Genomic DNA, 27,451 nt, shown 5'->3' with positions numbered 1-27,451 from the left:
TACACATCCTGAAGATCTATAGAGCACATCTAAACATCTTTCTATAGAAATGGAAGGATAGACTGAACTGTGACCTTCCGTAATTTTGTCTGTTGTACAAATTTGTTCAATACACTGAGATCCATGATTGGCCTCCAGTTCCCCTGTCTATTTTGGTGCTAAAAATAATCTTGAGTAAAATCCGGATCCTATCTGGTCTGGTGGGACTGCTTGGATGACTCTTTTTTAAAGCAGCTTTTGAATTTCTAGTGCTGCTATATCCCTCTGACTGGGTGGAACATGGGGGATTCACCTTTGTAGTTTGGGGAAAAGATTGAAGGGAATGTGGTAACCTCTGGTGATTACTGTCTGCACCCAGGAATCTGATGTTATTGTGCACCAGGCTGAGTGGTACAGAGAAAATCTTCCCCCGATTGCTTCCAGAGATAAGCAATTGGGCCGGCCATTCATGAGTGCTGGTAGGGTTATCCAGAAAAGGAATCTCTGGAACCCTGGTTGTGTGGACCCCCTCTACCATGGGATGGCCATCTTCCAGAAGAGTTCACCCTCTGCCACAGGGAGAATACTCACCATGTGTGTCTTGAAAAGGCCCTTGGGTCTTCTTGAACCACATCTTTCCACTCTTCTGATTCCTAGGGTAAGGTCATTGTGGAGTGGAAAAATGCACACCCACAGCAGAAAGGGTCTTCCTGTCCTTTTCACACCTGGCTAACCTGTCTCTACCTTTAGGGCCAAACAATGAAGTAGCATCAACCAGAGCATTGACAAAGGAAGACTTAAACAGGTCCGCAAATTCACACAAGCGCATCCAAGCATAATGCCTGTACCTGCTGCTCTACACATCCCTTCGGCTGTATGCACAATAAGCCACATAGATGAATTAGAAATCGACTCCAGGTTGGCAAGCTGGGAAGCAACCTTATCCCGAACCTCATCAGACACTGCTCCTGCTACAGTGTCTGAAAGCTCTATCATCAGATCTCTTTGGAGTCTAGTGAAGTGTGCCAAAAAATTCCGAATAGTGAAGGTCGTTGAAGCAAAGACTCGCTTCCCAAATCCATCCATCGTCCTCGGTTAAGAGGATGGACAGCTGAACTCTCTTCTGCGAGTTCCTTTTTTGTGGCCACCACCACCACCATGGCATCCACTGCTAGACCCTTAGACCAATGGGGCTGATCCTTAGGGGCTGAAAGAATTTTGTCCAGTCTCTAGGGAATAGGCTTTATGGTGTCAGGAGACTTCCATGCATGCTGTACGATAAGTTTGATTAGTTCATCAGCAGGCGGGGTCACCCAAGAAGTAGATGGCGGGCACGAAAAGCTTGCAAGAAAACAGATTCCTTGGAGGATGGGCTTGAGGGATTCTAATCAACCCTCTGTTTTAAAATTCCCAGGCTGTCTCCAAAGGGAACATCTTCAGGAGGTAACTGTGGGGACCTTTTCCCTTCATTGTAATCTGTATCCTCAGTGACTGATTCATCTGGAGAATCCAAGTGCTTCCTCTTGCATGGTCTCTTACAGGTGGCTCCTCAGGGGGAGGATCTGAGGAGGACTCTGAAGAGAGGGGACCCTGTACTAGGGTATCTTGCTGTTCTTGTGCCCGCTGTCCTGAAGTAGCAGATTGTTGCAGTTGTGAACCAGAGGGAACAAAAATATGGCACTCTGATGGGGATGGTACCAACTGGGAGCCTGCTGAGGCTAAACCTCTCTCCATAATCTGGAAGGCAGGCCTGCCTGAAGAGGAAAGGGAGCCCAGAACAGAGAAAGAAAACCTCAGAACCAGGATCACACACTGCTCTGATGAGCCCCACCCCCACCCCCCAGAGTAGGAGCTGAGAGAGGACTTGAAACTACCAAGGTACCAAGAGCCGTAGACGGCACCTTAGAAAAAATTGGAGCTGATCCAGGGATCCTGGAACCAACAGCCAAATCTCTGTCCCATGGGTGTGATGGTTCCAATGGAGCCTAAGATCACAGAGTAGGTTTTGGTACCGAGGTGAGATCCATCGTCAGTACTGAGGTACCTGGCACCAGCAGCATCAAAACACTGAGCTCCAAGACCTGAGGAGAGGTTGAGGGAGGAATATATGCAGGACTCCTGGGAGAGTAAGCCTCAGCACTGGGAGGGAGGGATGTCTGATAGGGAGCAGGAAGGCCTCTGGCTGCCAAGAGCTAATCCACTAATCTAACTACATCCATTTCCGATAGGCTCCTGGAGGAATGGACTGACATTCTCAAGGGGATTCAGGCCTTTCCACAAAAGGACTCAGCTGCTGACCCAAGAAGGTGTCTATTGAAGAGGAATATCTAGTCCTGGGGGTAATTATATTTTTGACCCTCGGCACCACAGACTCTTGGATAGAAGGTGAAGATAGAATCAAAATAGTGGAAGTGGCAATTATCGGTGCTGGAGAGGTCACTGGCACCGAAGTCATGGTCAGTACTGAAGATGTCTCGATATTTTCAATAGTAGATGGCATCGTAGTAGATTTTGTTGGTTTTGGTGCCAGAGCAGAAGACAATGATATCTTTAAAACTTTTGCTTTCAGTTCCAAAGAAGGTGTCGGAACTGGAGATTTTTGAGTCTTGGGAGTCATGTACCTTGGGGGAAGACGACACCGAATGGATCCGTTTCTTAGAGTCAGTTTTAGGAGATTTTGAAGTCTCCACCTCAGAAAGAGCTTCACCAAAAGGATATTTCAACAAGCCCTTAAGTATCAGTTTATTACATCTCTCTGCAAAACTTCAAGCACTAAAGCCCTTACAGAGTTCACATGAATTCCCAGATAAGGGACACCCAAACAATAGATGCAGGAAAGATGCCCATCTAAATTGGGCATCTTTCTGCCACAGTCTTTACATTGTTTAAACCCAGAGGTTCTTTTCTGCTTTTCTGCCATGTTATCTAGTCCAGTACATGGTACGCTCACACATGCATACACTTACTTGTAATGTAAATGGGAAAGAAAAGAGAAAAGCTTTTTTTTTTTTGAAGAATATACCAACTATGATATATAAAAATTACCCAAATGGGTAAGAAGAAGAAGAAAGGGTAGGGAAAAGGATACCAATAATAGTACCAAAGAATTACCAATGGTAAGTGGGAAGGAGAGGCCTATACCAACAATGGTAAAACAGAGATACCTTGAGGTAAATACTGGGGTAGAAAGTTTCAAATAGAGTCATTCGCACAAAAACAAGGAAACTAGAGAATAGTAAATATCACAGAAAAGGAGCAAAAGGTAGAATAATAGAAAAATAGCAAAAAAGTTCGAAAATTTAGTTGAGAGCAATGGGTGAAGCATCCAATTTTGTACATGGCAAATGAGATCTGAGGTGATGGGAAGACAGGCAGTATGGGTAGAGCCTTAGCTCGAGATTTTTGGCTGGCACGAGCTTTATATTACGGCCAAGTTGGTTCCCAGAATTTGGAACCAAACCCATCAGTCAAGAATGAATGAAGATTGACAATATCAGATCAAGTGTTTTTGCAGGTTATCAAGCTCCCTGCATCCCCACACCCCCTGATATTATACATACTAACTACAAGTTCACACAATCCCTGGGGAAAAGGAATATTTCCCTACCTGGGATTATCAATTTCTCCTACATGTTGCCCATTTGTTTTGGTCCACCAAATGGTGTCAGCCAAACAGATGTTGATCTAGTGGCCGACATAAGGTAAGCCACCCTTATATCTGTCTACAGCAACCTATCTACCTCTCTCTGTGTATATGTATATATATATATATATATATATATATATATATATATATATATATATATGTATATAGAGAGAGAGAGAGAGAGAGACATATTTCACAAACACACACACATATAAATACTTAGGTATGTAGTTATATTTTCGGTATATATATATATATATATATATATATATATATATATATGTGTGTGTGTGTGTGTGTGTGTGTGTGTGTGTGTGTGTTCGTACAAATACACATTATATATATATATATATATATATATATATATATATATATACACACACACACACACACACACACACACACACACACACACACACACACACACACACACACACACACACACACACACACACACACACACACACACATATATATTTCAAGTGCTCAAACTATCCAAAGCTTGGGCATCAATACATCATAAAAATACATCAAATCTAATCTAAAAGACATAAAGCAAGCAAAAAGAAAAAAAAACTTTTTTTTTTTTTTTGCAGGGGACAAGACCCCAACAGAGGTATGGTAAGTACATACTACAGACTTGTTACTTCAGAAAAAAACAATACCAGTGGTGGTTATTTGTTTAGTTGTCTGTTTTGAAAGGAGGTGAACAGATCTGGTCTTCCTACAACTGATCAGTTCCTGGAAGACCCCCTTCTGCAGTTTGCATTCTTGAGGTTCTGCCCTGGTCCTACTCAGTTTCTCTGCCACTACATTTTTGCTGTATTAGAATGTAAGTAAGTTGGAGAGTAAGAACGCACAGGATTGCAATCTCTCATGCTACCTTAGCCAGCCTGCACAGAGGGTTAAGTCTTGGTACCGCCTGTTTAAGTACCACATCACTGTGGCAGAATCTGAAAACACCTGCAAAGTCCCTTAAGACCAAGGATGATGAAGAGATTCTGTAGCATGGATCATAGTTAACATCTTTCACATTTATGTGCTGTGGGCTGTCTTGTTTGCTTCAAAAGCCTTGCAATGCATTATCCTCAGTGATACAGCTCCCCATACAAAATCTGATGAATCTTTTGTTACAGACAGAGCAAGGGTAGGAAAAGAGAATGGGAGACCTGGATTTAGAGAAATCTGATCCTTCCATTAAAGAAGCTCTCTCTTCGCAAATCCTAGTACTGGGATGTGGAAATCCATTGAGAGAGAATGTCGGGTCCAAACAGTCTAAGAACCACTGGATGTTTTTCATGTGCAACCTGGCAAGAAGAATCATGGAGGGCATGAGCCCTAGAATCCTGAACTACTCTCTGTCTGAAGTCTGAGACTGATTGGAGAAACTGAGGAAAATTTCCCAATGCAAATCCAGTTTCCTTTGAATTAGGAATGCATTTTCTTTGGAAGACTGTAGAAGGCACCCTAGAAAAACTATCCTGTGAAATGGAGTCAAGGATGATTTTTGGCTGTTGATTGAAAACATAGGTTAACTGCGGTGGTGGTGCTGCGGTAGCATTGTCGCCTCACAGTAAGTCGTTGTCCTGTTCGATTCTCAGCTAAAGCGTCTTCTGTGTGGAGACATGCGTGAATGGGTGTACCTTCATTGAAGGTTGTGCATCAGGGCTGGCAACTTGGCACGTAAAAATCTACTGCCAATCATTAGCGGACCGGAGTTCCATTGTGGCGACCCCTAACCGGGAAAAGCTGAAAGATACAAAGATTGAAAACACAGGTTAATAAAAAGAGATTTGTAACCCATGTAAAGGCTGACACCTGGAAAAAAAGAAAACTAAAATACAACCAAAAGGCAGTGACCCCAAACAAGCTTTATTCAAATCTTAGCAACTCGTCTTAAAAGCCTTCACAGATATTAAAAAAGCATCAATCACAGTCAGTTAAATATACATCCCCATTAACACTTCAATTAACAATTAAAGAAACATCCAATACAAATAATTCACTAATTACCTTGTAATAATACCTTCCAATTACACTCTGCATTCAAGCCATTAGGCATCAGAGTATCATACTTTAAAATTAAAACAGTTTATTTGTATAACAATCTCTTCTTAATTTCAAAACTATCAAAACCTTCTACTTTTTCCAAAAATACTACCACTTAATAAACTAGCATGTAACATAAAATGTGCAGCTATCGGACTTTCAACTTTTTAAATTTTTAACATCTCTATGGTGCTCCTGCCTAGTCACTTGGAAAAAAGACTCTGCAAAGATATTGAAGTCATCTAAATAAGGAAATATGGAATTCCACATAGTCTGCATGAGCTATAACATAAGCTAAGCACTTGGTGAAAACTCATGGAGCTGTAGATAACCCAAAGAGTAATGCAAAGAGCTGATAATGTGGCTAACATACACACAATCTGAGGAAACCTCTGAAACCTGTGGCAGTGGGAATATTGATAAGCATCTTCCAAGTCTAGAGTTACCAAACACTGAACTGTGGAATGAGAGGTAACATAGTTTGTAAAGCCAACATTTTAATCTTTGGCACTTTACAAGCAAGTTGATAAGGAAAAGATTGAAAACCGTTCTCAAGGAAGCATCCTTGTTTGGCAGCAGAAAACATTCCTATATAAAAAAACTTTCCTGATTTAATCTAGAGACATGGGCTTTATGACTCCCAGAGCGAGCATGTGCTTTAAAACCAGCAGGAAGACATCTGTCTGATTTGGTGGATAAGGAAAAATACTCCAAAAACAAGGAAAGTTTCCCCACTGGCATCAGTAACCTCTTGAACTACTTTTAAATCCAATTTGTCTGATGCCAAACAAGAATACAAAGAACCAGTCTCGTGGACAGATTTGAGGATGTGGCAGGGATGGAGCTGGACAGAGACTGTTGCAATAGTCTTGCTGAGGTAGAGTACTGTCTCTTTTTCTGGAAAGATCCCTGTTTTTTATTTGATCCTTCCTGCACTTAGTCTTAATACCCAGCTTAGCAGAAGCTTGTTGCGATTGTCCGTTTTGTTTTTGGCTTACTGAAAAAAGACCCATTTTTTTTGTAATTTTAGAAAAGGAGGGCTGAAAATATCAGTAGCCCCCTGAATCAATCTGCCTCTTCCATTAAACTGTTTGATTACCTGTGTAGCAGAAGAACCAAACAAAACTTCATTATTCAAAGAAGAATTCAAAATATCAGATTTAACATCCTCAGAGAATGCATGATTAGGTACCCAAACAAAACATCCAATAGCAACAGCAGAAGCTGCAGCACTGGATACATAATCGTAATAATCATGAATACTCTTTAAAGAATGCTTAGAAACTTGAGAAAGACTAGTAATAACAGGATTCAGAAAGGATCTAGCGTGGCAGAAAACTTCTTCAGGCTGTTGACATAAGCCAGCATGTGCTTCAGCATTTGAGCCTAGTAGTTCAAAATTCTGAAAGTTAGAGTAGAAAAAGAAAAAGAAAATCTTCCCAAACCTGTCACAGATTTTACTATGCTTGTCAGAATGACGCAGATTAGTGTTGAACAAAAACTTGTTATCAGCTGGAGAAGAAATACAAATATCTATTGAGTCAGACCTGAAACATGAAAACAAACACTTGTTAAACTGAGGAACTTTATTAAAGTCTGTCTGCTTTCTTTGAGACTGACTATTGACTATCAGAGTTGAGATGCCCCTGCATTGGCCCAGTAATCAAGGAGCCTCAATCCTCACCACTGGCAACAGCTAGGAGATGTACACACTGGGAGGATGGCAAGTACATACACAGTAAAGTGCAATTTCCCTTAAGAGCACACAGAGATCACAGTCAGTCTGGGGCTGGTTTCTCCCTCTTTCTCCAGATCCCCAATAAGACTCCCCACTGGCACAGCTTTAGGGTTAAGATCTCAGCTGAGGGTCCAAACCAAGACCTCCAGCACCCTGTCCGTCGAACCAGTGTTTCATGTCCCTGCCAAAGTAGCTGACACACACACACTTTGAGATTTGATTTATGTATGTATATATATATATATATATATATATATATATATATATATATATATATATATATACACACACACACACACACACACACACACACCTGGGGAAGGCTGGCACAGGTTTACTAGCTATGCCCTCTTCTGCCAAGACTATAAGGTAGTTTCCACTGCCACCAACCAATACTTATCAGCTACTATAAGGCCCTTACTAAGGGTACCCAATCCTACTGTGTAATGTTACTATTATCCAAATGGTAATCTGACCAAGACTTGCAAGGGTATTTAGGAGTGGCCTGTACAGTGTCACCAAAATAAATATGTCTCACAAATATCAGCCACAAAGATAGATTTAATATATATTTAATAATAAATAATAAAAGAACAAGACAATACTCGGTAAAATCAACACAGTAACATTAGAGTTCAAAATCACAGGAAATCTTTTAAAATAACATTGCGTAACAGTCTCACATAAATACAGAAAACATCTAAACTAATCTTTACTATATTCCTATCTATATCTAAAAGAGATACTATGCCCTAAATCTTACTTACAAGAAGGCAAGTGCTGCTGCTGCTGATGATGATAAGTGGATGTTTCCATACCCAAGGAGAAATACAAAATGCACAGTCTCTCTTTGAGAGAGATCTTAAATTAATATCAAACATTACTGTTGGGCCAGCTTGGATGACATCCCTCTTTGTCACCTGACTTCAGTTCCCATTTCTTTCAGATCTTTGCTGCTCTTGGAAATCGTAAAACAATAAAGTGCTTTTACATTTGAAACCTAGTAATTATTTCTCTTTCAAGACAATACAAAAACTTCTAGCTCTAGACATTGTGTCTGCTACTGAACTAAAACTGAGAGATAACATCTTTTGTTTATGGCCCAGCTATAAAGTAACTTAACCTCAACTATTCTTAAGTTTTGCAGGTTAATCTTCTATGTTCCGGTAGGGTACACTGTGGATACATCTTAGCTCAGTATATAACATATAGTTCTGTATAAATTATATCAATATTCACAAATGACACAGAATTATTTAAAAAATTTGAGATAGCTGTGCTGGCGATATTTCCCTATATCACAAGGGTTACTGCAGACTAAGTTAAAAGCATTCCCCAAGGCTGGCATTATTGGAGAAATGCGAGTAGAATGTGGCATATCCCCTTGCAACTTGACTTAATATCTCCTTAAGAAAGAGGGAACTTCCAATTGTTCCAACTAAAAAAAGTTATTTACCCTAGACACAGTCTCAGAAAATGAAAATTTCTCAACAGGAGAAAAATGACATGTCATTTTTCCTCAGAATCAGAATCTGGAACATGGGAAGAAACACAGAGGAAGCCCTGCCCCTGTCATTATCAGAATCATCTGATAAAGAACCCTAAGGAACTGTGAAACAAGAATTATTTGTAACAGTCACATTTCTATTATGTCTCAAAAAATTCAAAGCCTGCAATATACCTCCAGCTGAAATAATCAACTCATCTTTATCAACACAAAAAATATTTTCCAATGTAATATTTCTATGTTTTTGTTTCTCTTTCCAAGGGAGACCCCTAAATAGAGAATGACTGAAGAACGACACTTCTACCCAGGAAGAAAGTCCCTTGACCCAGCCACCTTGGGAAGGGCCTCCTATTGAAACTCTCAAGACAAAAGAAAGTGGATCGCCCATGCATGGTAAGGACATGTGAACAGCTAAAGAGGATATGGCTAACCCTCGGTACACGGTGGAGGAAAGAGCTACAACAGTGGATCCAAGGAAATACAGTGAATGGTCTGAAGAACAACCATTGGCCACTACAGAATCAACTATCAGTGGCTGTGACACTGACTGAGCTCATGGCATACTTAAGGGCTCTCTAGCAGTTTTCTTTTTCTTAGGTACAGAAAAGAAGGAACCAAAGGACCAGTAAGTGAATCCATGATCCTGATGAGGAAAAAAAGTATGTTCCCCAGTAAGCACAGCAGGCAGCAGTCTGTTGGAAGCATAGTTCTCAACTTTTTAGCACAAGAATTTTGGACAAATCCAATGATAATGGGGATAAGGATCCAAAATAGGGACAGTTTTTAAGTATTGCTCTTATAAATTTAGGAAGTTACTAGAATAATAAGTTTAGCATTAGCATATATTTTCTGAAAGATATGAAGTCTGAAACTCAAAAGTCTCATTATTTACTGATTTCAATCCTGAATGATTTGCCAGAAAACTACAAGTTTTATGAGGAACAGACCAAAAACATGAGGCAAAAATCTGGAAATTTTGCAAAAAATCTGGATAGTTGAGATGTATGTTCGTTAGGCAAGTTTTCACTAAAGTGTACACACATGCAAATTTTTACAAATATATACTAGTCCCATTAAAGCATAAAAGTAAATGAACCAGCAGTACTCTTTTGCTACAAAAATTCAAAACATATCTGTAAAGATATAAAAATATTAGAACTGACTGCAGACAGTGGTCACAAAAAGGTCTTAACAACCAGTAAAAATAGCACACGACCGGCAGTATTCTTGAAGAGAACCAGTAAAAATTTTACAACAAAACAAATAAGTGTGTAAGGAATTCCCCAGTGAGGACTTTATCTGCCAAGAAATTGAAAGAATGAGCCAAACATCAATCCTATGAAGCCCAGGAGAAGCACTCTTGAGAGTGGCAAGAAAGTAACACAGAGTTTTGGTGCCCAGGCTGCTGTTTTCTCCCTTTGGAGCTTAAGCCACAGTAGACTGGGTGCATATGTGGGTGCAAGCAAAGACTTTGGGAGACTGACAGGCAGAATGTAACCCATATAGCTAAGGATACTGCAGCAGTGATTTATAATGAATATCCATATTTGCCTTGGTCAAAACAGGGTAATAAGGATTACAGTTATCTTGCACAGGGATGATTTCTGTATAATTTCTGTGGAATGGGAGGAAAGCACACAGAAGACTAATTGTCAAAAGTTGGACCACAGCATGCCCCAGTGACTGTCCCCTTCATCAAAGTCTGTGCCCTTAGTGAAATTACACAGGAAAATCTAAGTGCTCCTTTTACACTTGCACTTCTGATATGCTTCATGGGAAGTATTGTCTTAAAAGACAAAGGTACCCTTGCCTCCTTGTTGAAGGGTAGGACCAAGACCTTCAAAGCTGGGATGCCTGTAGAACTGATGCTGAGGACTGAAAGCAGCAGACTGAAGGGGATGTGAGGGTGGATAAAAAGAAGGAACATCCCCCCACCAATGAATGTTGGTGGGCTAGAATTTTCTCAAGTGTCTCAAAAGCTCAGTTCTATGCAGACAGCAGTAAAGAGAGCAGTGCCTGAGTCACCCTGAGTCAAAAGTTGACAAAGATGACAGAACAGACGGCTGCACCCTCACAGCTGAAGCTGAAGTTGGATCTAAAGTGAAGACCAGTGCCGATATATTAAGAACCAAAGAATTTGCTGCCACAAATGGACCTGGACAGGTCGGTACCACAGGTGGCCCTATGATGTTGTCCACAACTTGGCGCCAACAATCACTCATCACCAAAGGCTGCAGAGTCAAGTGAATTGGAAGATATATTGGAGTCATGGCAGGAAGGGCTGCCAGCACTGAAAGAGAGGTAACCTATGGAAGTCTTGCTGCCAAGACCACTTGCTACAAAATGGGAGAGAGGGATGAAGCAAACATCAAGGTGGTGGGAGGGTCTGCTCAGTCCACCCTTGGAGAGGAGTGAGGAAGGTACCACTCCCATATTTATCTGTGCAAGGTACCACTCCCATATTTAACTGTGCCTTAATTAAAGCCTTCATCATTTACTGTCAATTGATGTTGACAACACTGTTAGAGGACCTAGCTACATAGACAGGCTGACAGCGTACAAACCTTGAGATCTCCACCTCAGATGATTGAGAACTGAGAGGGGTAGCTTCTTGAGAGACTTATCTAGTATCAGTATGGGTTCAGTGTTAATTATGGTTGGCACAGAAGGTGAAGACTGTGTTGGATCCGACATAATCAAAGCAGTAGGATTAACAGAGACAGAACACTTACTCAGGGGAGAAGAAAAGGGAGGTAAATCAGAAACCAGCTATCTTTTTTCTTTCTCATAAAGTTTTTCCCCTTTGTCGTTGTTTCTCTTTATCAGAGGCTTTCAGTGCTAACTGGCGATAAGCAGTGGCCATTCCTCCCTCAGTGATAGGGAAAAGCTTTTCAAAATAAGCTTACTGCACCTATCATTAAAACAGTGTGGGCCAAAGGCAGCATAAATATCACAGTCAGCATCCAAATGCTCTGGTCTCAAACATACCATTCACTGTTGGTGAGGATCTTGAGATAGAATTGTATGACTATACCTGGAGCATTTTTTTTAAATCAGAAGAAGTATCCTTCCAGTTATAACTGGATAGTAATCAGACAGAGAAAATAACTGTAAAATAGGAAAACAGTGTATATACTATGCTTATACGTATATATGTATATATAGTTACATATATTTATATCTCTAGCTATATATATATATATATATTTATATATATCTATATCTATATATATATATATATATATATATATATATATATATATATATATATATATAGATATATATGGGAACCCTTCATTTGTTCCAACTTTCAAATGTTCGAAACTCATATGGCTGACACCATATGAGTGAACATTTGAAAGGCCGACAAATGATAGTGGAGATCCTGCTACAGTGCGGGACTGGGAGAGTCCCCTTTCCTGCACTGTAGTGTGATCTCGGTGTGAGAATATTTAAGTAGCAGGGGGTGTGGGGGTGCAGAGGGGCTTGCCCCCTGCATAATACAGTTTTCCTGTGTTTGCAGGTAGGTAAATGGTGCTATTTCAGGATGTCGGTCTTTCAGAATGTTGATCATATGGTGTTGGCCATATGAAAGTCGGCATTCTGAATGGTCGACATTCTGAAGTAGACCCGTATATATATATATATATATATATATATATATATATATATATATATATATATAGATATATATATATATATATATATATATACATATATATATATATATATATATATATATATATACATATATATATATGGGTTTAGTAGGAAACAGAGATGTCATGTCACCTTATGTCTGCTGGTAAAACTTCATCAAAATGTAGACATCGGCATGCCAGTATGCATGAGCTGAGAAACAGCCTCGTTTCATGAAACTTTAAAACGAATAAAAACATTGTTTTTTCAGGCAGCAAGCCTCCCTGTTCCTCCCCATGGTGCCATCCCTACACCCCCCCCCCCACTAATTATATATACTAACTCTGAGATTGCACACATGCAGAGTAAGGCCATATTCCCCAATCCCAGGAAATGTGTGATTTCAGACACCTGTCAACCAGTCGCTTATTCAATCATTGGAGGTTGGCTAAACAGCTGCTGACCAAACATGCACTCAACCTTCTGCAGAAAAACTGTGTTTTTGTAATTTTTTTGTTTGTTTGTTTTTTGAGGGAAGGAACAGAAAGATTAACAGACCAAAGTCCAATGAAGCACTAAAGAAAAGGAAAATAGGATTCAGCCTTGGGTAGACCACTGAAATGGGACAAGGAGAAACTAAGAATTAAGATAAAATGAATGAGAAGGCAGTCACCAAGTAAATGAGGCAAAGAACAAAGTACTAATATGTTCTAAACAAAGAATATATAGTAAAGGAGAAAAAAGATACACATCTGAAAAAAACTGGTGGAGAACTCTTAGGAAGAGTGCACCTGAAATGAAACTGTGCCAAATGAGATGTAAAGTAATTTTCTACTGCACAGCATTATGGAAAAGGGAGAGCTTGAGTTCTGGAGAAGCATCGAAGTGAAATCTGCAGGACTGGATCTGCCAAGAGCTTGAACAGATAAAGGGGACAACATAATATCCTCCTACTTATGCCTCTGCCTCTTGACTGCAACACAGCATTGTTGCACATTGATAAAAAATGTTTTATGCAGTTTAATAGAAGGCACATACAAATAGCATATATTTATTAACTTGATCGAGGCTTCTCTTGATGTTAAATAAAACCAGTCAAGCAGGGCTATCAGAGATACTCACAGAATATAGTGACGAAAAACAAACATGATAAAACCAAAAGGTATAGTTTTAAAATGTAAATCAGTAGGCTTACTTTGCAGAGGAGGTCATAAAGGGCTCTGTCACATCAGGGGGAAGAGTGTGTAAACCATTTCCTGTCAGATGGAGTACTTTCAGCTGAGGCAGCAGTCCTAATGACAGAACATCTTCTGGTGAGAGGTTGTTATATGAAAGATCCAGGACCTAAAGTATTTAGAAATAGTTTTAACATTGTGCTTCTCAAAAAGCAAATCTATGTTGATAGCATTCTCTTGCATCTACTTTACCAAACACAAAAGTGAAAATACATTGTGAAAGAAATGTTCTCACATTTAACTTACCAGACAGAAAAAAAAAACAGAAAAAGACAATATGAAAGCATTTTTTTCTGTTAAAAGATGTGAAGTACATATTTTGCAGTTTTTCATTAACTGGTACAGTTCCCATATCTCCCTTCACATGCTGGGGTAAGAGTCAAATAAAAACACCCATGGCAACTTACATAAACTAAATCTACAAAGAGTAATGTGACACTTTTCTAAGTATTTTAAATGAGGAATTTATTCAGATGTACTGGAATACCCCTCAAATTCAGTGACATCTAGGGACAATAATTTATTATGTGACTGTGCAAATCAGGAGTTTCTCATCCTGCATATTGTTCTAACACAGTAGGTTTGTGGTGATAGAAAATGACCCCATGAGGTATTTGGTAGCAATGAAACTTCAAACTGGGAATTAAGTTTGCATTTCCTCCCAATAACAAGGTGGCTAGGCTATATCTATCTATATATATATATATATATATATATATATATATATATATATATATCTATATATATTATATATACACATATATATATATATATATAGATCCAGACCCTAAAAGCAAAATATCTGGGGACTAACCGTATCAGTACACATTTAAGAAATGTTCATATGTTTGTACAATAATAACTATATTTAGATCTTTTTCTCGTAGACAACATCCAATCTGCTTCATTCCAATACTAATGCCCATGGGTGACACATTTTCTATAATCCATGTCACAATCACCTCTTCCAATATCCCCACATCTTCTTTAGTTTTATCTTCCATTAGCATCATAGGTCACTATCCCAAAGGATTACTTTCAAAGTGAAATGAGAAATGCCCTTTCCTTCACACTAAATAAACAGTGCTGCTTCAATGAGATATTAAATTAGTTATGAAATGCAAAATTGTTCAAAACAGGACAAACGAAGGAAAACTGACTCTACTGCCAAAAATCAAATGTAGTGATCTGTTAAGAGCTAATAAAAACAAGATAAATTTGTAACAGTAGTACTGCAGCAAAGTGCATTTATAATAAAATTTAGAAATAACTTCTGTTAGACCTAGTGGATGACTGTTTTTTGATTTTATTTCTGAACATACCTCAAGTTTCTCAACTCTTGATTATTTAAACAACTGAGCTAAAATTTTGACTTAGTACATGGCTGCTACGAAATAATGGCTCATTAAAATGAAACGACCGTGTAGGAAATGTATTGTATCTTGCTTCTCTCATTCACAGCCCCTCACATACTAACAAGGCAAGTTTTAGCTAGCTTCGACTTATTTTTTGTTTGGGGGGGGGGTCATAATAACACATAGCATGATGTCTTACTTCAGGTTTCTAAGTCCTGTGCATTTTAATGGGAAATAGGTAGTTAAGTTTTCTATTATTTTAAAGTGAGATTCCTACCAGTTTTAAAATAGAAAAATGAGTTATCCAGTCATCCCATTGTTTTAGCCATTGCTTCTAATAATGCAATGTTTTAATGCAGTACTGAAATGTCAGTATTCGATACCAGAAATGAGCACACTAAACATTAGAAACTTACTTCAGCTGAACAAGAAATGTAAAAGGCTGCTTTTGTTGTTCACTGTAAAAGCTTTTCCAAAATTAAATTTTCTATTTTACTGTGAGTTGTAAGCAGTTTCTTTTCAGCCTGCTGGCAGTCAATAATTTAACATCTGTTTAATTGACTGTCAAGAGATGTTAAGCTGAGGAACAAAACAGGCTGGCAGATGCTCTGTGCAGGCTTTAAGTTGCATTATCTGAGCCTTTCGTCCAAAAGTACACACCAGCTTGCACTGATTACTGTTTGTGGTCAAGAAGTACATCAGAGAAAACCTATAAGGTCCATGTCCTAGTTTCACATTTGGTCAACTCCATTGGAGGTAAAGATCTAGAGACTGCTTTTTCCCCTGTAAGAGGCCTACAAAATCTTTACAATCTTTGAAATCCAACTCTAGGCCTCAACTAACCTGCACCAAGCCCAAATAAGCACACCTTTAGCTACAGTACACCCCTGACTAAATAGCAAGGCATTGCCCCATACCTTACTAGTAAATCTATCCAAAAGTACCCTAAACAAACCAAACTCCAAGCAACTGTAATCATCCCTGCTCCCTAGGCATTCCTTTGAAAACTATAAACCAGGACTTCATCCAAAACTTCTGCAGCAAGGTTGCTTGAGATAGGTATCTTGAGACAATGTAAGAATTGTCTCATGCTGTCTGACAATCATCTACTCAAACAGCATAACACAGACTGTCAGAGATGTACATATATAATCTCCTTGGAGGCAAACATCTTGCACACAGTAAATTCAAACTCCAAACTTGTCAGCAGTACACCACACATCACACATCTCCATGTCCATCACAATACATACAATCCAACACATGCTGAGTTTCTAAAGATTAACTTGCCTGAACCTCAAAGACCTCCAAAACACAACACATGCACAAACCATACTCAACAAGTTAAGCCTAGCACCTCACTCAGCACAAGATGGTCCAAAGTCATGGATGCTGAGCCCATAATGCAGGCATCAACCTAACTAACATTCTAGTTATAGGTGACTCCATTGTAAGACATACAGATGTACCTCTTATCAGGCTAAGCAAGGCAAAGCTGATGGTTAGTTGCTTTTCTGGTGCCAGGATCCGTCAGATCACACATACATTTACTCTATAGTACTCGTGGTTGTCAGTGACTTTAGATGTACCTACCTGGACTATATGAAGCAAAACATGCTGGAGCTCTCAAACTAGATGTCCCAGGCAGTTATGAACCTGCACTGAGCAACATTCTACCTTCTCCAAGGATGATGCCACAATATGAGCAAAAAATAACTTACTTCAATAATTGGCTAAATTTTTGGTGTCATTCAAAGGGAATCCAATATTTGTCAGTCTGGGGGGATATGACTGACAGACCATGCTGCTTCACTAGTGGTGGTGTGTATTTGCCCCCTTAAGGGTTTTTATTATTGGCAAAGACATTGTCCACCCATATAGTGCCTTTTTAGGCAATGTCAACCTGATAAACCCATCAGCATAACAAAGCAAGCAAAGAAAAAAAAATGAAGGCATTACTGATTAATGCCAGAGGCCTAAACAAGAAACTAGACATCCTACATGCCCTCTTCACCCTGGGAGATGTAGCTCTTTCAATTTATCTAAGTCTTTTTTTTTTGGTTTCTAATACCATGACAGGAATAGACCCCATTCCTAAGTCATAGTATGATTAAAGCTCATGAAATTAGTATTGTTTTAATCTTTGATGTTAGCCAGAACTGATCTTTGCAGCACCCACAATGTCCCCAGAATTGGTTCCTTCTGCAATTCATATTGTGTTATATATTGATAACATATCTAAGCATGCTTGTAAATTCTTTTTATAAGCCCTGTTGCTCCTACTACTATTGGAACTGTCTGGATATCCTTCTTCCACATTGCCCTAGTTTCTGCCTGCAAATTCTGGTATTTTATGACTCTGTGTCTCTCTGTATGTAAGACACTGTAGTCACTGAGTGTAGCAATTTTAATGAACAATGGTACTTTTGTCTTCTTTTCATGGACTACTCAATCTGGTTTTCTCGCATCTATTTTTTAAACTGTTGAATTGGTGATTTCATTTGATATACACTTCATCATTTCTATAATCATTTGTGGCTCATGTTTCCAATGTTTTTCAACTGCTTCAGTATTATAATGTTTGCACAATCCCCAATTCAACAGTCTTGCCACATTATTATGTCTTTCAGTATATAGTTCTTCTGCCATTAGTGTATCACACCCAGCAACAAGATGGGTGACCGTTTCCAATTCTGTTTTACAAAACCTGCATATGTCTGTTTCTCCCACATGTTGAATGGATGTTGCAAACCAGCATTTATGTAGTCCACTATCCTGGGTTGCCAATATTAACTTTTCATCTTTTGATTTAAATTCACCTCTCCTTAACCATTTCTGCATTCGATCCTGATCGATATAAAGTTGTTCCAAGAGTTTTCCGTACTTACTATATTTATGCATTTCCATACTTCTTGTCTTCTCATATGATCCTTCACCTTACATTCTTTCATTTGTTTTTTGGCACATACAGTTGCTGCCTGATTTTTATCAATTGTTGGTTTGATTTGTATTCCTGCTTGACACCGATATACTTCTATTAAACTAAGCAGGGAAGTCACCTTAGACTTTTTCGCCTTCTGTTTTAAAATCTTCATTAAGTTTGGGTCTTGTGAGACAGGAGATATGTATGCGGTCCTATGATTGCAGATCTATAAATGTAATCATTTTCGAGGAGGGCCATACTTTCATCAGAAAGGGCAATATATAATTTTAGTATGCATTTATTTTTAAAAATCATTTGATAAGCATGAAACATTTTTCTTATTTTCCTGTCCAACTCATCCAAAACTGTAAGTTAGGGGAGGAAGAACAAACTGATTTAAAGCTTGGACTTTGTTCCTAGATGTCAGAACTGTTTTCAGCATTAATTTCAGCCTTCTAAAATATTCCTTACTAAGTTTTATTTGCATTTGTCCATGCTTTATTGTTGATCCTTCATCAATCCCCAAATATTTATACACTCCCTCTTGCTTATTTTCTTTGTGATGCAACTTTCCTGCTTTAAAGGTTGCTTTTACACATTTATCAAGACATTCTTATATCATCTAAGAAAGTTTGTGCTTTCAGTTCCTCATCTGATGAAGTGTACAGTTATAAATCTTCCACAAAAAGAAGATAAATCTTTATATTTTGTGTTTTTCTGGGTCCCAAATTGTACCCATGACCGACTCTGTTAAGTAGACAGCTTAATGGGTTAAGTGTGAGACAAAAAAGCAGTGGTGATAAAGGGTCACCCTGGAATATTCCCCTTTGAATTTTTATCCCTGGAATAATAATTTCTCCTTTATCATGGCTTAACTGCAAAGTGTTTTGCCACTCGATGTAATATAATCGATCAAGGTAGGGTATATCTTATACATTTTTAAGCACTCTTATCCATGAATTTGGGACACTGTCAAATGCTTTTATGTAGTCTATTCATGACATACTTAGAGTCCTCCCCTTTTTACAGTTTTCCACTATGATTTAATTTAACAGCAAATGATCCTTTGCTCCACATGACTTTCTTTTGTTGCCCTTTTGCTCTACTGCCATTATTGAGTTTTCTTCTAAATTACTATAAACTCTGTCAGCATCAATTCCAGTGTATTGTTTATACACCATCAGAAGGCAAGTTATTGGTCTATAGTTTTTAGGATAGCTTACAGGTTCACTCTTATGGAACAGTATTGTTTTGCCTGTTGTCAAGCAGGCTGGCATCTGTTTGGGATTTGCATATAAATAGTACTTACTCATGGCTAAATCTTCATGCAAAGATATTAAATACTTTTAGCCAGGCATTAGGTACTACATTTGGGCATGGGGGGGTTTCCAATTAGGAGTTTTTTTCTTAATTTTGTTTCAATTTCTTTTACCATTCCCATTTCATATCCTGTACATTTGAATTTCTTATTCTTTCTTTTGCTTTTCCTGTCCATTCAGCATCTTTGTTATGTTCCATAGGATCTTCATCTATATTTCTCCAACATGTACTTATTTCTTCTTTTTTTGGTGGTGTTTCAATTCCTTTTTGCTTTATTTCCCAATTCTCTATAAACCTTTTTAGGGGCATCAATAAATTGCTTATGCTGTACTCTTCCTTTATATTTATCTGCTTTATTACTTGCAGTAGTATACGATACATCCTAATCTGTTCTGATACTGTGTGTTGCTTTTACACATCTTTCTGAGCATTACTGCTGATCTCTTCCTTCCTCTGTACTCTTCTAACAGTGACACTTCTTGTCTTAATTGCTTTATAGTTTTCTTTATTCGATACTTGCATGATTATATATGATTTCTCTCCTTTCTTTCCCTTACTGTCCTGTGTTTTTATGGTAAAACTTTATCTGTTATTAATTTAGCTGCACAGTAATATATCCTTTTTACATCTGTTATAGTGCATGAATTTCTTATGAACAGTCCTGATTACTGTGTTGATTTGTTTTATCAAATTTCTAAAATTTTGGGTCTTATTGACTTTCTGTATTCGGTTTCTTTCATTGCTCTTAATATGCTTATCCATCTCTACTAAATCAAGCAACTCTTCCTTCAGATTATTTTCTTCTAAACTGAAGGCACATTCTTTATTCTCCATTTCCTGTGGGAATTATACACAGAGTTCCAGAGCATCTTCCTGTGCCATATTCTCTTCACAGCATTGACTGCATCAGAGTTGCTACATTTTCCTGTTCCTTCCCTTGCTGTGCAACATCACCTGAACTTTTGTACTGGATTCCTACTGAAGGCTCCAAAGTATCTTCCTATGGCAACTGATCAGATGTTTCTTGCTCATCTAGTTAATTTGTTACGATGTCTGTGTAGTAGCTGAGATATGGTTTAAAACACTGGAGAGTACTCTGGCTGTGCAGGGGTATAGCACCTTCCACATGTTTAGACCAGCTAAATTGCAGGATGGGAAAAAAGGTGAAAGGTCTTGATCTTCATCCAGAACAGCCTCACTTCAAGGCTGGTAAAGTAGCATGATACACTGGAGTTTCTTAATGTCCAAATAACCATAAGAAAGGTCCAGTATGGCATACATTTTTTGTAAACATCTTTATTAAATTATCATTTAAGACACAGACAAACATACACTAACAGAAAAGAAAAGAAAACAAACCATTTTAACATTTATCATTTTAAATACAATATACATCACAAATACTTTCTTTGCTACTATAATCAGTCCAATGTTACAAAAATTGCTAAATTCCTGCCTTCCCTTACACCTTACTCCCTCTGTTGGATATTATTATGCATGCATTGTTCTGACAACTTTCATTTATTTCTATGTAACTTGCACCTCCCTCTTTTTAAAGATTCCTCTTCCAGTTTTTTTTTTCTCTTTTATAATATTCAATAGATGTAGACTTTGATTTCCATTTTCTAGTAATTGCAGCCAACAGAATTAAACTTAACAAGGCCTTACTATCTCTAGGTAATTCAGATCCTATAGTCCAACTCAAAAGAATAATTTCCTACTTACAGCCATTTGCTCACTCAATATTTCTGATACAGTACTCTATAGGAAGTTTTTAAAATATTCCAGCTAATTACCCTCCCAAAACATATGTTCCCAGTTACCTGTTTCTTCTCCATCACACCTCCAACATTTACTATCTACTTGAGGAAAAATTCTGTAAAGTCTTCCTATGGTAAAAAAATACCTATGCAAACACTTACAAGTAAAGATCCTAAACATTCTGGACTTGGGTGCATACATGGGAGCCATATATATGTCTTCCCATTGTTTGTTTGTAAATTGTTTTTCCAGGTTCTCTTCCAATCTTTTCTAGCCTCCTCTGATCGATTCTTATAGTTATCATGCAATATTTTATATGCCCCACTAATTATCCCTTTCTCAACGGGTCTTTCTGTTCTAGATTCAGCTAAAAACTTTCACTTAAAATTTCCCTATCCCTTTCTCTTTGCCTATATTCTGAGATCAACCCCTTGTAGGAAGGTGGTCTGTAGCATGCACTCCAAAGGTGTTCTTGGCCTCATCCCATTATATTACCTTTCCTGCTCAAGTTATTTGCTCCCAATATCTTTGCTCCTTTGCCAGGTTTCTCCAGAAAATTCCAGCTCCTTTTTGCCTATCTTCTGTACCCCTACTTGCAGTCATCTCTATTTGCAAAATCTCCTTTCTCCATTCTTGTATTGGCTTATTTCTTAGAATACTTTCTGTCCCTTTATGAAAATAATATTCTGTTCTGTTGCTATTATTCTCCTTAAGGGTCTGCATAGGTCGAGTATGATATATCAGCTTAATATAGAACTGCTTCTATGACCCAAGAAAGCCACAATGCCTATCTACAGGAAGTAAAATCATTCAGTATTAAACCCAATACCATTATTCTAGGTCATCTTAACTATCCAACTATAGCCTGGGAAACATACACCACCATCACTAATCACAAGAACAGTGATTCCTGACTTTGTCAGCATGAATAACCTGAAACAATTAGTGTACTTATGAGAGGGAATAACATCTTGGATCTTGTCTTTACTAATATGGGGGCATTGCCAGAGGTGACAGAAGATGCTGAAGGCTGGGGAGCGGAGGTCTAGAAGGGCATGCAGTGACCTGAAAAGTGCATTTTTTACTTTTTTCTTCTACTGTTAACTGTGATAAAAGATGTATACATATGATATGTGTTGAATAGCTGCATATATGGCCAATTATTGTTGCATTAAGAATAATTTCACATAAATTTCATAGTAAAATTATAAATGAAACTACTGTCTCTCATCACGCCATTCCAAGTGTGAATGGGACATGTACTTTTCCCAGAATGCCTGGCTTTGAGTATACTATTCATTAAGACTGCATCTATACTAAAAACCCGAATGAGTAAATTAAAGGAGGACAGAAGTTTTAACAGACAACATTAAACTCTGGCTTCTGTGTGTTATTTAGGCATTGGAACACAAACTACATAGTGGTGAACAACAGTTGTAATTGCTATATGGCATGGACTCTATACTTTCAGTTTGTTTCTGGCCATAATCCAGACAGCCTAATGTACACTTTATATTGTGAAAGTGGATATAGTGAAGACAGGTTGGCCATTTCCAAATTCAGAATAAAAATTATACACTGAGCTGTCAGCACTATAGTCAGAAATAGACTAAAACCAGCGTCCATTCTTCCATTTCCTCTGGTATGGCCTAGAGTGTTTGGGACAACAAATGCTGGTTTCTGAGTATGATTAAAAGAACACACACACACACACACACATAGCCACAGCCACAGACTTTGCTACTTAAATCTACATTATGAGTTTCAGTCCAACTAATACTTCAACTGTAGAAAACAATTTTTAAATAAAATGCAAATTTGCATGCAATCATTTTGGGTTGTAGAATAGTAAAGTCATGTAGGTAAATTTACTTTAACAGTTCAAATGATACCTGCTGCAGTAGCCTAAGCTATACGTTTTAAATCCTGCAAAGCTTCAGGGCACCTTCCATGTACACAAACCATTAGCTTGAGCTGAGCTGGCTAAAAAGGCAGGCATGTGCATCAAGACCTTCAGAGCTTTCATACCAACTGAGAGAGGGAGACTGAGCCCTGAAAAGACATTGCTAGCAATAAAATGAAAATAAAAATGCCTACACACTGGAATAAAAAACGCACCAAAAAACAAGGTTGGGGAGAGGGAGTGGCTACTGCAGCAGTGATCGCTCGAACATCTACTGCCATGGTAAATCTATTTACACAACTGTACTATGTTCTTCATATTGATCATTGCTGTGATAACGTACGATCTATGGGTAGATTAACATAGCTTAGAACAACTGGGAGGTAGAAGAAGAAGGGTCCAGGAAATTCTGGAGAATGATCTTAGCAAAACTTGACCTAGACCTAGAGAAGGAATCTGGCCTGCTGTGTTTTGTAAAAGTACGTACAGAGGACCAAGTTGCTGCTTCTAGAATACTTTTATAATTCAACCCTTCCCAAAAAGCCATAGATGAAATCAAGGCATGATAGAATATAGCTTGATATGCCTGGAATATATATTTTTTTTGTGGTGGGAATAACAAAAGGTAATAGACCAAGATATCCATTTGGAAACAGTCTGCTTTGATACAGGTTGTCCCTTCTCCTTACCTTAACAAGAAATGAACAGACCGAAAGTTCTGAAAAATGTTATAATGTCAAGGTAGTATCTGAACTGTCTGTGGACATCCAAGATATGAGGCATCCTTTCTCCCTCAGGCAATAACATAGGAATATAGATAGTTTGGTTTTAAATAAATTTGAATGCCACTCTAAGCATAAAGGAAGGATTACTTCTCAAGGAAACCCTGTTCTGTGGAAAATTAAATAAAAGTTTACCTGCAATAAGAGCTTACGACTCAGATATTCTGCTTGCAGAGATCAGAGCAAGGAGTAAAACTCTTTTCCATTTTAAGAACCTCAAGTCAGCCAGATAATCTGGTTCAAATGGAGCAAGTGTTAGCTTCTCTAACACAAAATTAATGTCTCAAGGAGAAGCCACTGGTTTACCTTGAGGTCTCATATGCAAAGCCCCTTTAAAAATAGGCAATGTGATTCCTTGAAAAAGGGGGATCCACAAGCAGACATGATGAAATGGCAAACAAATTAACCTTGACAGAGGAGTAAGACAGGCAAACAGAAAAACAACTCACACAAATATCGTAAAACAAGTGAAACACTACTCTGAAAGGGTAGAGGTTATGTTTTTGGCACCAACTAGAAAACATTTTCCATTTGCTAATATATGAATGTCTAGTAAAGGGCTTTCTTGCACCCATTAGTACCTCCTGTACATCTTCAGTAAACATGTGCCTAAAAGGTACTAAGACCCTAAGATCCAGGCAGTTGTTTGGGTTTGTGATGTATAAACTGTCCCTGTTCTTTTTTTTTAAACAAGAAACATCTTTATTAAATTATCACTTATGACATAGGCAATCGTGCATTTATAAAAATAAAAACAAACCATACTGCCATATTTTCAGTTGCAAACATTAGACATCACTTATAATTTATCCAGTCACTGTCAGTCAAACATTACAATGCTCACTGAATTCCTAGCTTCCTTAAGCCTCATTCCTCCTTCAAAACATCAGTCTGCATGTATTGTTTCCACCATTCCTATTTTTTCCATGTAATTTGTTCCTACTCTTTTCTAAGGTTCCCAATTCCAGTTGTTTTATCTCTGTTACAATATTTACTACTTCTATTACAGTTGGTTTAGACTTTGATTTCCATTTTCTAATAAATGATTTTTTGGCAGCCACCAAAATTAAACTCAGCAAGGTCTTACTATGTCTAGGCAATTCCGATTCTGTATCACAGATAAAATATTTCCTCAGTTACGCCAATTTGCTCACCCAGTATTTGTGATAGAGTAAAAGAGAATAAAAACTGCACCAAAAGCTCATACACCAAAGATTTTATTTAAACAAAAAAGTAAGCGCTTTCGCAACTAACCAAGTTGCTTCATCAGACAGCTAGTAAAATACTATAGAACATTTAAATAAATAAAAGACATGTCAGGTGATCAGCATTTCACATACCAATAACACTGCACATAACAACAAGCTAACCATTTCTGTATATATCATGCTAAAAATTAAAGCTTCCAAGGACAGGTTGCTAGAATTTATGTGGCAATGGACGTGCTTTGAGAAAAGGTTTAAGGGAAGCAATGCCATTCAAACCTGGGGGGGTTTTCAGCATTAAGCTTCAGTATCCATTCTTGCTCAATGCTTTCTGTGTAATTCTCAATGTCGCCCCCTCTGATGTCAGGATGTATAACTTGTATCACAAAGTATGTGCAGTATTATTGTTATGTGAAATGCTTTCTCTACTTTTGTAAGAGCTTAGTAAGGCTATACAATGCACAGCACTCATGTGTTTTTAATTTAAATAATCATGACAATGTTTTAATTAACTATATCCAATGACCTTAGCAGTGCTGATCACCTGACATGTATTTTATTTATTTAAATGTTCTATAGTATTTTACTAGCTGTCTGATGAAGCAACTTGGTTAGTTGCGAAAGCGCTTACTTTTTTGTTTAAATAAAATCTTTGGTGTGTGAGCTTTTGGTGCAGTTTTTATTCTATTTTATTTCATTTTCTCTGCACCTTGCTCTGTTTCCCTGGAGCTGCTTTATCTTTTACTTGCTTGTGATAGAGTAGTCTGAATTTTTACAGTCTGCCAACACATTACAAGCAGAAAAAATATGTTCCCAATTATCTTTTTCATCTCTGTTCTTGTGTGACTAGATCCAGTCTGTGAGGAAATGTGTGGCAATTGCCCCTGGTCAATTCCAAAAGAATAGATAAACACTGTTACCTGGGTCAGAAAGGAATCACTAGAAGGATCTTTGGGGATTCCTTCTGAATCTTCAGAATTACCTTGAATATCAGAAAAGGTAGAAAAGTATACAGAAATATTTCTCTCCAAGGAAAAGTAAAATCATCTGTCTTCCAGGCCTTCATGCATGAAGTCTTGGAGCAGAATTTTGCCAGCTGATTTTTCAGTGGGAAGGCAAAAAGGGGTGCTTGAGGAACTCCCCACAGATGGATCAGATATTGGAAGACCCCTGATCCAGTTTCCATTCATGAAGGTCTGCCTTTGTCCTGCCTAGCTTGTCTGCCACACAATGTTGTTTTGACAGAATGTAGGAAGTAGAGTGAGATTCTGCCATAAAGCTATATCCCATGATAACGTCTAGTCTGAAAAGAAGGTAAGACCTGGTTCTCCCTTGCTTTTCTATGTACCACATCACTATGGTATTGTCCTTAGCAACTTGAAGTGGTCCTTGGGACGAAAGGTGATTTAGAGAGTTGAGTACCTTGATAACAGCAAACTTCTCCTATACATTTATGTGGTTGTTTCTGTCTTTGTTGTCCCAGATACCTTGCAATTTTATCTACCTATCAAAATACAAGGTAACTGTGGTCACTGACTGTTTTGGAGCAGAAAGGGAGAGGGAGAGACCTGGATTCATGGCACCTGATTTTTCCACCAAGTGATTTCACTTCTTACACATTCCAGAACTGGAATCTGAAAATATAATGGGTATTGGTGCTGGGACCAAAGAGACTTCAGATACCATTGTATCTTTCTCATGTGGAGTCTTGCCAGAGGTATCATGAAAGTCATACATGCCATGAGACTCAGAATCCTGAGGTATTGCCTCCCTTGTCCATTAAGGGGAGCCCCAACAATCGCAAAAGACATTGCTAACCCCCAAGTCCACAGTGGCTATATGTGTAGCACCAGTGGGATAAGGGGGAAAAAAAAGTAATAGATCTAAATGTAGATATATTTTTTTCCTGTGCAAGAAAAGCTTTTTGTACTGAGGTTCTTTTGGAATCTCAGCCTACATATGACATCTCTCACCAAAGAGAGAGATTCCTGACACTTTTGAAAAAGGGTCTGCATAAATAAGCAAGGCATCTAAAATTCGGAAAAATGTTGATACAATGTAGACAATGTGCTATAACTGGAGCTAGACATATTGTGAACACTCTTTGGGCAATGGATTGACCAAAGGGCAAGGCAGAGAATGGATAATGTGATCCAGATACATAAAACCTTAAGAAACATCTGAAGTCTTAATGAATAGGAATGTGATAAGTATCTTTTAAATCTATGATTACTAAAAAATCTCAAATGGGGAATAATGGGTAAGAGATTGTGTTGTGAAAATATCTTGAACTTGGGCACCATCACAAACTGGTTTAAGAAAATGGTCCATAACTGATCTCCAGGCATTTTCTTTTTTTGGCATCAGAAACATTCTTGAATGAAAACCTCTTCCCCACTGGGAAAAAAT

The 27,451-nt window shown here is 38.1% G+C and overlaps 1 protein-coding gene across 2 annotated transcripts in view; it reads right to left on the bottom strand.

The window, feature by feature from the left end:
• Positions 1-27,451, bottom strand: part of XRRA1 (X-ray radiation resistance associated 1) — a 1,524,348-nt gene that overhangs the window by 992,032 nt on the left and 504,865 nt on the right. For both annotated transcript variants that reach the window (XM_044072671.1, XM_044072672.1), the window contains one exon: positions 13,754-13,902. In XM_044072671.1, coding sequence (XP_043928606.1) covers positions 13,754-13,902 — 149 coding nt within the window. The remainder of the gene's footprint in view (positions 1-13,753; positions 13,903-27,451) is intronic.

This window comes from Protopterus annectens, chromosome 5.part0, assembly GCF_019279795.1.
Source record: "Protopterus annectens isolate FY-2018-M chromosome 5.part0, PAN1.0, whole genome shotgun sequence".
In the NCBI taxonomy this organism is placed as follows: domain Eukaryota; kingdom Metazoa; phylum Chordata; order Ceratodontiformes; family Protopteridae; genus Protopterus; species Protopterus annectens.
This window is presented reverse-complemented; position numbering and strand designations above follow the sequence as displayed.